Raw genomic sequence first — 13,253 nt, forward strand, 5'->3', positions numbered from 1 at the left:
ACCTGTAATACATTTAACAACAAAAGATTAATACAAAATTGGCTTTAGGTAAATAGTTATTAAATAATGCTATAGAAAAGAGGATAAAGAATGTGAAAAGGCAATTTACAGGAGGGGAAAGGCAAGTCTAATCTGAAAAGATATACTAGCATTTGAGAAAGTGAAAATTAAAATGCTAAGATTATTTTTTTCCTTAACTTTGGCAAACTTAAAAAATAGCAACATTAAATGCTATAGGACTATAAGGAAACAGGTACTGTCATGTGATTGACAGGAATATAAATTATTACCATCTTTTTGCAACATAATCTGGTAGGATTTATTAAAATGTAAAATGAACACATGATACTTAGAACTGCAATACCATGTTTAGGAATCTATCTTATAAATATACATACTAATGTTCTAAAAGACTTTGTACAAAGATAATCACTGCTTTATTATAAATAACAAAAATAGCAAAAAAACCCACAAAAACAAAAAACCAAAACAACAAAAACATCCTAAGCGTTCATTAATGAAGAAATAATTTAAAATTTTGGATAAGGCTATGCTATGGATTACTATGTAGTAATGTATTAAAAAGTATTAATAATAAATTGATATGTACTGAAATATAAACATTACACAGAAATTTATAATTCTAAGGAGATAGTATCCCATTTATGTAAAAAACAAAAAAATTCCCTATCTATAAATATGTCTGTGTATGCAATTATTTAAGAAATATAAATACTTATGTCAAAGGCTTATGCCAAATTATTCTTTGTTTTCTAATAATTAACTCTATATGCCATGTCATCATAAATAGGAGGCATCTTTAATTATAAAAAAAATTTTCACAACTTTTCAAATTAAATATATTACATGCTGTTTTACAACCAGCTATAGGTCATGATTATCTAACTATATAAATATTTTAGCCAAAGCTTATACATAAAGACAGTGTGCAACTTTTAAAATCTGACATTTAAGGTCACCTTCAGCATGCTAAAAGGAGAATTTCATTGTGCTTACCGATTTCATTAATCACTGCTCTTATTTTGGAGACAAAAGGACCAACTTCACTGGAATTCATTTTGACTCTTTCCTTAAGGTCAGCACCTGCAAAGTATTTTATTTACAAATATAATCTAGTTATAAACAAAATTTTAAGGCAACAAACTGAACATTTACTTAAGATTCATATATAACTTGAAGACAGACTAGATTTATCTATCAAAGGAATTACAGTATCTAAGTTTTCCTTCCCAAAGACCAGCACCAGATTGAATAAAATATTTGTTTGTTCATGTATCTACCATGTGCTTAAAGTAATGCTTCTCAAACTTCATGGTCTCAGAACCCCGTTATACTCTTAGAGAAGGAGGCATTGTTATGATTATATATATCTACCAATAGTTATTCTATTAGAAAATGAAACAACAAAATTTTTAAAATATTTATTTATTCATTGAATAATACAAATAAACCCATTCCTGTTAACATAAATGATTACAGACTGATGCCACTTTCTTGGTTCTTGAAAAGATGCTGGCAGTTCTATCCACCACTGCTTCTGTCCCATCAGTGCAAATGCCAACCCAGTGAAAAGGGCAAATCACACCTTCCTGCTATGAAAATCATTGTGACTTCATGGATGCCCACCTTGGTGACTGCAGATCACATTTGAGAATCACTGGCTTGAAAGTATATGCAAATTGACAATTTCATAATTACGAGTTTATCACAGAATCATAACTTTGGAACAGATAAAAATAAACATAAGGAATTCCTTAAGGGATTGTTTACTCTGTGGCTCAACAAAGACATTCTTTTTAATAAAATTAAACTCACTGAGAAAAGGTAGGTCCCCATTAAAATAAACAAACAAATAAAAAACAAAGTAAAATTACAGCATAGATGGTATATACTCAGCTACTTATTCTCTTATTAGCCCATTATAAATTGATCATGACTAGACGTAACATCAAGTAGCAGCTGATGCTGAGCCCATATACTTCCTGTGGAAGTGAGAACTGCAGTTGACAAAACACATATCCTACAACCCATCAGTTCTTAGGTATATATACCCTAGAAAATCTCTCAAATATATGCCCAAGGAAATACATACAACATTCAATGCAACATGTATAAAAATAGCAAAAAAAATGGAAAAAACCTAAATCCACCAAAAGGATTAATAATAAAACTGGGACATATTTATACAACAAAATGTTATATGCACAGCATGAAAATGAAGGAATTAGAGTATAAATATGGATAAATCTAATGATGTTGAAGGATTTATAATTATATAAATAAATACAATATATATTTATCATTATATATAATTACTGAAAGATACACAGGATAATAACCATTTAAATAAGTTTTTAAAAGAAGAATGCTATGTAGGGATATAAAACATACATGGAAATGATAAATTCCAAATTCAATTGGTGGTGACCTCTGTGGGGGAGGGAGAGAGATGTGATTGGCAATAGACACAAAGAACTTCAATCTTATTTGTAATACTGTGTTGCTAAGTGGTGGGTACTCAATATGGTAGGTAGTCATGATTTTTGGATGTCTGATATATGTCTTCATAATTAATTTTTTCCATGAAGAATTAAAATTTAGCATGGAAGAAAAATGTTAGTAGTGTCAAAAGAATTCTAAACTAGTAGGATGTATTTGTTAAAGAAATAATGGTTCAACTCACTGTCATTTAACATTAAGAATATAATTTTAAATTGAGAATATAAAATGTTGCCTAGTGCATGTTAGCTAATACATATTGGTTAATAAAAGTAGCTAAATGTAGTGTGGTATGGGGGAAGGGAATAGACGAAAGAGGAGCCAAAGCAATGAAGAAGTGAAAGCTGATGGGACAGATAGGGACGCTGGATGAGGTGGTCCTGAAGGAGCCCCTGTAACTGCATCATGGGATCCATCACATCCTCCGGCCTCAGGGCACCATTAGGGTACCCTCTAACACACTAACTAGAGCTCCAATGGGGGGTCTTTACCAACATTCTGCCCCTGTGACCACAAAGCAGGCTTTGAAAACCACACTCAGGTTAAAGAGACTAGGCTGCTGGAAGTCATGCCAGGACCTAAAGGGAATCAAGGTTTGCTCTTAACACGTGTGGCCCATTAACTGCACACTAGTCCCAGCAGAGAAGTGTAGAAGATGTGTCTCGTTATGGAATGCAGCTTTATCCACACAATGGTATGAGACAGAAAATGAGTATCTTTAAAGTGAAGAAAGAAAATGACTGCCAATCTAGAATTCCAAACAAATCAAACCTATCCTTCAAAATGATGGTGAAATAAAGACATTTTACACACCCACTCACAGACACACACATCCACAAACAACAATTTGTCCCCGGTAGACCCACGCGAAAAGAAACACTACAGGGAATTCTTCAAGCAGATTATGAGAGTAGAGTTTTAAATCTTATTTTATACTCCTTACAAGTGATATGTCTTAAAATACAAGGGCACAGACTGGTTAAAGTAAAAGGGTAAAAAACTTGCAAACACTAAGCAAAAGAAAACTTGTAAAGTTATCTTCATCTCTGACAAAAGAGAAGTAAGACAAGAAACATCACTCAAGCTAGAGGGTTATTTTATAATAATAAATATGATGATCCATTAAAAAAGCCATAAGAATTCTAAATTGGCATACATAAAAAAGACAGCCCCAAAATACATAAAGCAAAAACTAACAGAACTAAAATGAAAAACTGCCAGGTCTACAACCATAGTGGATTTTAGCAGACCTTTCACAGTAACTGATAAAGCAAGCACTCAAATATCCTTTCAAATATTCCTATCAAGAAGTAAAAAATAGGAAAAAATTAATCCCAAAGTAGAAACTGGAGCAAAAAAAACTTTTAAATAGAAAACAAATGTGCGAGAGAAAAATCAAAATAGTTGGTTCTTTGAAAAAAAACTAAAATAAATGATAGACCTTTTAGCAAGACTCATCATAGATAATCAGAGAAGGCACAAGTCCCAATCGAGAATGAAAAGGAGGGTAATACTAAGGATTTTACAGACAATAAAACAATATTATTAAAAATTTTGGCCCAATGGATTTGAAAAGCGACAGGAAATGAACAAATTCCTAGGAAAACACAACTTATTAAAACTGACAAAGAAATAGAAAATCTGAAAACACAAATACATATTAAAGAAATTGAATATGTAATTAAAAACTTTCCTACAAAGAAAACTGCATGCCCATATGGCTCCAATAGTAAATTCTTCCAAACATATAATGAAAAACATTTACCATCAATCTTAAAAATGCTTACATGGAGAACAGCAAAACAAAAACTTGAAAAGAACATTGTAAGAAAAAAACATGACAGGCCAATTTTTCTCATAAATAAAGTCTCAAAAAATCCTAAACAAAGTATCAGTGTATCATACTTAGTAGTAACATAAATAAAATATATCACGACCAATTTATACTCAGTCCAAGATTTACGAATGGACTTAAATTTTTAACATTAAATTTTTTAATTTATGAAATTTTTAATTTACGTAATTGAGAAAGGTGAAAATCATATAAATTTTCAGTAGGTTGCAGAAAAGTAGTTGATAAAATTCAACACTCATTCTTTAACATCTTCACTGAGGTATAATTTACATAAAATAAAATTCAGTCATTTAAAATACACAATTCAATATTTTTTAAGTAAATTTACAGAGTTGTACAACCATCACCACAACCCAGTTTTAGAACATTTCCATTATCACAAAAAAGATCCCTAACACCCATATGCAGTCACTCCCTGTTCTCACCTCTAGCCCCAAACTAATCTACTGATATTTTCCTATAATTTTGCCTTTTCTGAACATTTCATATAAATAAACTCATATAATATATGGTCTTCTGTTTCTTTCTTTCACATAGCGTAGTGTTTTTCAGGTTCATCCATGATATAAAGATGCATCAGTACTTTTTATCTTTTTATTACCAAATAGTATTTCATTGTAGGGACAGACATTTTGTTTATCCATTCATTGGCTGATGGACATTTGGGTTGTTTCTACTTTTTTGGCTATTATGAAAAATACTACCATGAACGTCTGCATACAAGTCTTTGTGTAAAGAAACTTTTTCACTTGTCTTGGATAGAGTGAAATTGCTGGGCTATATTGTAAATTTCTATTTAACTTAAAAAAGGAAAGAAGAAAAAAAACCTGCCACTGTTTTCCATAGTGGCTGCACCACTTTACATTCCTATCAGCAATGCCTAAGGGTCTCTGTTGTCCTACAAGGTCACCAACACTAGTCTGCCCTTTTATCATAGCCATTTTAGTGGACATGAAGTGGTATTTATTATGGTTTTAAATTTGCATTTCCCTAATGACTAATGAGGTCAGCATCTTTTCAAGGTGCTTATTAGCCATTCATACAGTTTCTTGAGTGAAATGTCTATTCAAATCTTTTGCTCATTTTTTTGATGGATAATTTATTTTATTCTTACTGGGTTGTAAGAGTTATATCTTGGATACAAGTCCTTTTTCAGAAATACGATTCACAATATTTTCTCCCTATCTGTGGCTGATCTTATGATGATTCTTGATGGTTTTTTGAAGTTTAATTTTAATGAAGTCCAATTTATCAATTTTTCTCTTTTATTACTTGTACTTTTGGTGTCCTCTCTAATTAACACTCATTATTAATTAAAAATTCATAGCAAAGAAAAGAATCTTTTTGATTTTATAAAGAGTAATTACAAAATACCTATAGCTAACACCACCTTTAATGGTCAATTACTTCCTCTCAGAGATCAAGAACGAGACAAGTATTCTCTATCACTTCTACAGATGGGAACAGATGTACTAGTTTGTGTAATAAGAAAAATTTTTTAATTACAAGGAACAGAAGGAAAAAAATAAAACTTCCATCATTAGCAGATGACTCAATTATACATGAAGAATATCCAAAAGAATTTACAAATCATAAAAATAAGTGAATTTAGTAAGGTTGCTGGATATAGGTTCAATATAAAAAAATCAACTTTCTATGTACTAGCAAAAGAAATTTGTGAAGTTTTAAAAAGATACCATTTATATTAACATTCAAAAATCAAAGAGCCAAGGAATAAATCTAATAAAAGTTGTATAAAATCTTGACACAAAAACCTACAAAATCTAAATTAAAGAAGTCCTAAATAAATGGAGGAATATATCATTTCATGTTAGAAGATTCCATACTAAAAGATGTAAATTCTCTCCAAATTAATAGATTCGATGTGGTTCCAATCAAAATCCCAACGCTTTTTTAGAAATTGACAAAGTGGATATGCAAAGGCCCAATAATAGTCAAGATAATCTTGAAGAAGAAAAAGCTGGAGAATTTATATTAAAATAAGATGTATTATAAAACTACAGTAATTAAGAAAACGTGACACTGGCTCAAAGATAGAGAAACAGAGCAATGGAACAGAATAGCAAGTTCAGAAAAGACCTGCTTGATTTATGACAAAGATGGCACTTCTGGAACATTCCAATAAATGGGGCTGGGACCACTGAAGGTTCATATGGGGAAAAACAATTCTTGACCCTTCGTATCATATACACAAACAAATCAGTTAATGGTGCATTACAGCCTAAATTTGAAAGGTAAAACAAATAACTTCTAAATGAAAATATCCAGATATCTTCAAGATTTTGGTATAGACAAAGATTTTTAAAAGGTTTTTCCAACACTTTTAAAAGGAAAACAATAGAGTTCTTTAAAATTAAAAACTTCTGTTCATCAAAGGACATCATTCAGCGAGTGAATATACAAGTAAAAGAGTGGGAAATGGTATCTTAAATACATCTGTCCTGTGCATGTAAAGAACTATAAATCAGGAAGAAAAATATAAATAACCCAACTATAAAATATAGGCAAAAGATTCATACAGATAATTCACAGAAGAGAATATAACATTGGCTAAAAAGAGATGAAAAGGAATATAACATGACTAATCATCAAGGAAACACCGATTACAAACACAGATAGTTTTATAAGCAGTACAGTGCTAAAGTGTTGGTGAAGGTATAGAGCAATGAGAACTCTGATTTAATGCTGCTGGGAGTAAAATTGGTAAAAAAAAAATCACTTTGGAAAGCAATTCCACCCCAAGTATACACACCCAACAGAAACACGTGATATGTACACTAAAGGACACATATAAGCATATTCACAGAAGCATTATTCAGAATAGCTGAAACCAGCAATAACCCAAACATTCATCAACAGCAAAATGAATAAACTGTGAAATATTCCCACAAATACGAATATACTATTCCTACATGAACAATACATACTGAATCCCACAAATGTGTTGAGAAGAAGTCAACCTTAAAAGATACATGCTGGATAATTCCAGTTACATAAAGTTTGAAAACAGGCAAAATTAGTATTTGGTAATAAAAATCAGAAAAACCCCCACTATCTTTTGGGTGAGAGATGGTTAACGATAGGAAGAAGCATAAGGGATGAATTACGGTGTGCTGGTGATGGCAGTGTTCATTTCTTAATTTGGGTGGTGACTGCACAGGTGAGTTCATTTTGCAGAGATTTATTACTTACAGTTTGTGCAATTTTCCCTATGTACATTATAATTCAATTTAAAAATTTACATTAAAAAAAAATTCCTTCTGCAGCCAATCAGGCCTCTTTTCTCTGTGGAGGCCTGGTGTGCAATGGCTGCAAAAAGCAGCCTCACACACCACTGTAAAGCAATACTCCAATAAAGATGTTAAAAAAAAAAACAGATAACTTAGGCACTAAAAAAAAAAAAAAAAAAAAGCAGCTTCCCTGGTGGTGCATGCAGCCTGTTGCTTGCATGGGTTGCCCTTAAGGACCTTCGAGACAGCCCTTACCAGTGGACATTCATGTCTGGCATCATGCTGTCCCCAGTCTAGGCTCCAGACAGGTATGCAGGGTGCCTTTGGAAAGCCCCAGCACGCAGTGGCCAGGGTCCACACTGGCCAAGTCATCACATCCATCTGCACCAAACTGCAGAACAAGGAGCAAGTGATTAAGGCCCCACACAGGGCCAAGTTCAAGTTTCTGGGCCCCAGAAGATCCACATCTCCAAGAAGTGGATGAATCTGAAGACACGGTGGCAGAAAAGTGGATCATCCTGGATGACTATGGGTCAAATACATCCCTAATCGTGGGCCCCCTGGACAAATGGCAGACCCTGCACTCATGAAAGCCGTGGTGCTTTCTCTTCCTTACTCACGCCCACCAATAAATCCAACTTTCCTGCCCAAAACACAAATGAAAAAAAATGACAAAAAAAAATCCTGACTCCATACACATTACCTGCTCCAGCTATCACCAATTTCTCTCCTCTTTTTTTTTAAAGCCAAACTCCTCAAAAGGGCTGCTCTTTCTGTCTCCCACCCTCTCCTCTTACACTATGTCTCTAAACAAGGGGGACAAAAAGATACTAAAAAATAAATATAATAAATAACCAAGATAAAAAGTGATAAATGTTTGGGAGTAAAAATAACAGGAAAGTGTGAATCTAGAGTGCAGAGGGAAGTAAAGTTGTGAACCACATTACAATATTAAATAGTATGATCACACTGGTCTTACTGAGAAAGTATAATAAAATTCAGTAAGATCTCTGTAGTCCATATATTCCTGATAATTTAATATTTGGGTCTAAGTTACATATTTTTAATTATTTGCATTGCTTTTGCAGTATCTACCTCAAACTCTTTTCAACTAAATATGTAGTGATCAGAAACGTAATACCCCAAGTAGACAATGCATGGAGTTAATATATTATTTAACAATTCTGAGAGAATATAGTTCATTTAAATATTGCCCACTAAAATGGTCCTCTCCTAAAATACGTGGACTTTTTTTTTATAAATTCCTTCTTTTGAATATGCTTTAGGATTACTATGTAGTAAATTTCTACCTATTTATCTTTGCCGCGGACTAGTCCAGTGAGTAGAAAAGTTATGGAAAACAATGATAATATTCTTTGTTGTACATTGCAGGATACCTAGCTTCCTTGGCCCCCAATAACCAAATGAGAGTAAAGCCCCTCAGTCTTTGTGACAAGCAAAAATGTCCCCTAAATTCTAATATCTTCCCCAATGAGTGTTACCATCCCCCTTGAGCTAATGCTCAAGAGCTAATGCTCCAAGTCAGTGGTCTTCAACATTTTTTGTTTCCATTACAGCTGAAAAGAATTTTGAAAAACGATGCACTCCCTTGAACAGTTTTATATTGACATCTAAAATTTTTCATAATTTAAATAGTTGCAAGGATTGCAGTACACTATCAACACTGGCAGCTTAAAATACAACTGATATATACCACTGTCAGTGCATCCAGTGCAATCTACATACCACAGTGACTTGACTCTCAACATCATTCATGTTTGAAACAAGAAACAAATCCTTGCTTAACGATAAGAAATACTACGTCATTTATTTTCTTTATGAACAACTTTATGAAGTGTTGTATTTCTACAACACTTTGCTGCGATTTTTTTCTGATGCAATCAGCTTTTATGCTTAAAATTTTTCTTTTGACCACTGTCATATTTCTTTGCAACAAAACATATATATTGTTTAAACTGAATTAATTTTTATTAAATTCCCTGTAACCATGAAGCACTAAGTTTAGAAGTTTTCCTCTGGACTGACTTTTCATTGCAAGTATTATTAGCATAAAATTCATTGAAGCATAAATATATTACAAATCTGATAACAACTAGATATTAAAAGTAAACTTTTCTGGGAAATGTATCTCAATGAGATAGATAAGACTACCTTCCCTCCTTCTATCATTTCATATATCTATGCATGAAAATCATTTATTGCTAGAATACTTCAGCAATGTCACCCAATTCTTTCAACTCCTTTAGAGCCAGCTCTTGAAAAATCACATAGTAATCAAGAAGCATTTAACAATTCCATAAAAACTTTACTGTCCTTAAATTATGCTGAAAGCAATGAATTGGAAACTGCCAGAGTAAGAATAGGATCCTAGTTGAAATTCTCAACATTAGTATTTTAAAATACCCCTTTTGTAGCAATTCAGAGCTTTCTTCCTCCCTGGGTCAAAGAAGCAAAAAAAGGCAAAATCAGGATTGACTACTGTAAAGTGCAAGAAGAGCAACTATGAAAGAGAAGATGGTAAAGAGTAACTTAACCTGCAGATCAGCCTGAAAAGTTCTACAAAAAAGTACATATAAGTTATCAGCTAGGTCCCTTTTAAACAATCTGTATCTCCTGAATGCCTAGAGGAGAACCCAACCTCAGTCTGGGGGATAATTGCTTTAAGTCATTTCCCTCGGAGTGCAGGTGCTGGGTCATGTGAAGTGAAAATGATCTTTAAAAGTTAATACCAGGGCTTCCCTGGTGGCGCAGTGGTTGAGAATCTGCCTGCTAATGCAGGGGACAGGGGTTCGAGCCCTGGTCTGGGAAGATCCCACATGCCGCGGAGCAGCTGGGCCCGTGAGCCACAACTACTGAGCCAGCGCGTCTGGAGCCTGCGCTCCGGAACAGGAGAGGCCGCGATAGTGAGAGGCCCGCGCACCGCGATGAAGAGTGGTCTCCGCTCGCCGCAACTAGAGAAAGCCCGCGCACAGAAACGAAGACCCAACACAGCCATAAAAATAAATAAATAAATACTTTAAAAAAAAAAAAAAAAAAAAAGTTAATACCAAATTGTTTTTCCAAAGTAATTCCACCTCCATATATTATCACCAGCAGTGCATTGCTCCACATCATTACCAGTGCCTGGTACTGCCACACTTAGTAAGTTCTGCTCATCTAACGGGTGAGAAATGGTAGCTTTAAGCTGCATTTTTCTTAGTAGTAAAAGATGAAATGTCTCAGTTTTGTAGAACATTACTGTGCAGTGAACAAAGTCATCATTTCAGAATTGTTCCAGTTTATGTACATGTACTATCAATCCAAAGCACCCTAGTCTTTTTTGCTCCCACTCCAATTAGGCTTTCATCTCCTCCATCCAACCAAAACATCAGGTCAAGATAAGCCAGGATTTCCAGGTGGCTCATCTGCATCTTAACCTCCAAAAAGCACCAGACGGAACAGATGCTCCCTGTGTCCTGGGGAGGTGTCTATCTAAAACCAGAAGATGTGTCTGTTCTCCTCTCCTGTACTGCTCTTGTATGGTGGTTGTATCAGGGTTATTCTAGCCTCAGAAAAGCAGCTGAGAAAGGGTCTTTCTTTTTTTAACTTATCAAAGAATATATGTGAGACTGGAATTATCTGTTCCATGAAATGTCTGGATAGAATGTTCCTCTGCAGTCATGGAGACCACGTGTTTTCATTGTTACGGGACTAGTCAGGTTTTCGATTTCTTAAGTCAGTTTTGGTTAAGTTTTATTTTCTAATAATTTACCTATTCCACTTAAAATTTCAAATTCACTGACATCAGTTATTCTTAATATTATCTTACCAGATTAATCTCTGTGAAGTTTATACCTATGAGATCCTTTTTCAATCTGAATATTGTTTAGTTATTCCCTCACCCTTGATAAATCTTGTCAGAAATTTGACTATTTGACTTTTGAAGAACCAACTTTGGACTTTATTATCCTATTACTTACTGTTTATTTTTCCAAGTCATAAGTTTATGTTCATCTTCAGTTCTTTCCTTCTACCCTATCTGGGTTTATTCTGTAGTCACTTTTGTCATTTTAAAAAATTGGATTCTTAGTTTATTCATCTTGAGCATTTATTCTTAAAGTACAATCTAAACTATATTACACAACTTTTAAAGTATTTTGTTAGAATTTAATTCTGAATATGTTCTAATTTCCATTAAGATTCCTTTGTTGAGCTGTAAGTTATTTAGAAGTTATTTTAAATTCCCCACTGTAGGGGACTTTTTCTAATAATTACCTTTTGTAAATGACTTGTATCTTAACTGCCTGTAGTCACAGAATTCAGCCTTTGAAATCTGTGCAGGTTTTACAGCCAAGCAGATGGTTAATTTTCATGAATATTCCATGTGTGCTTAAAAGAGATGCACAGTCATCAACTGCTGAGGGCAATGATCCACACAGGTACATTACATTAACCCTCAGTAGGCCAGGAAAAATAATCAACACGCTTTATCAGCTGGGCTGATAGACTCTTTGTATTAATATTTTATTTAATATTTAGGTCATTTTATAAATAATTTACAGAAAAATAAAAGGACGATAAAAAATCAAATTAGTTGGAAATTTCAGTCAAAATTTAAATACATAAAATCTATATATTTTTATATTTTCCTGGTATGTGCACATGTGTATTATACATATACATACCTACAAATGCATAGTGTATGCATATATACACTCACATACTTACATATATCACACACACATACACACATGAACACATATGAAAAGGGTTATATCATTTGAATGAAACTGGTCATCAACTGACACACATGAACCTGGGACATATAGTTTTATAAAATCTGATTCCAGATTTCAAATATAGCTCTACTAAATGATCATTACTTCTGCTTCTTCTTGAACTTGCATTGTAGAAATGCTGTGCTTTTGAAAATTTGGATGGCTCATAAACTTGTTGAGGACAGCCATATTCATTGTTCCCTGATTGTAAATATTAATTTTTAGATTTATAAACATCCATCAGAATGATCAATGGTTTGTTTTCTTTTCTATACCATATAGTCCCTTCCTGTCACCTCTGTATACACACCTGCCTTCAACACTCTTCAATTACAAGCTGTATCAAGTAAATGCTCAGGTACATCATCATATGAAATGCAAGAATATGTCACATATCCTTTCGGAAAAACTGAATAGCCCAACTTCTTGTCACAAAATACACAAAATACTGCGTGGTGAAGTCCTTCCTACCTAATGACTAATTGGATGCAAATTCCATACTTCCTTTATAGAAACCACAGAAATATACTGCTCACTCATCAGTTCTTGAGTTCAAGAAAATTCATCTAGGATATTGTCATCTGATGACTCACAGTCTAAGATTTCACTCATACGATCAAGTTCACCATCATGATTAGGGCCTACAGTCTGCTGTCTCTTTTGACCATTATTTTACCCATCTAATAACTGTGAAATGTCTTCCTCTGTCAACTTTTCTACTCTTGTACCATTATGTGTAGAAAATGAAAAATTCTAAATTCTCAACTGTGTTCAGTGATAACTAAAAGAATGACTACAAAGATGGTACCTCCAGACTTCAGTTATATTTTCTTAAAATATGTGCAACTC

General features: G+C 33.4%; 1 protein-coding gene and 2 pseudogenes across 3 annotated transcripts in view; 2 read left to right on the top strand and 1 right to left on the bottom strand.

The window, feature by feature from the left end:
* Positions 1-13,253, bottom strand: part of AUH (AU RNA binding methylglutaconyl-CoA hydratase) — a 163,603-nt gene that overhangs the window by 106,238 nt on the left and 44,112 nt on the right. For all 3 annotated transcript variants that reach the window (XM_007193423.2, XM_007193421.3, XM_057548727.1), the window contains one exon: positions 1,018-1,104. In XM_007193423.2, the coding sequence (XP_007193485.2) occupies positions 1,018-1,104 (87 nt within the window). The remainder of the gene's footprint in view (positions 1-1,017; positions 1,105-13,253) is intronic.
* On the top strand, positions 7,657-7,775 carry LOC114235462 (small nucleolar RNA SNORA70; annotated as a pseudogene).
* Positions 7,786-7,876, top strand: LOC114235460 (small nucleolar RNA SNORA70; annotated as a pseudogene).

This window comes from Balaenoptera acutorostrata, chromosome 6, assembly GCF_949987535.1.
Source record: "Balaenoptera acutorostrata chromosome 6, mBalAcu1.1, whole genome shotgun sequence".
NCBI classification, from domain to species: domain Eukaryota; kingdom Metazoa; phylum Chordata; class Mammalia; order Artiodactyla; family Balaenopteridae; genus Balaenoptera; species Balaenoptera acutorostrata.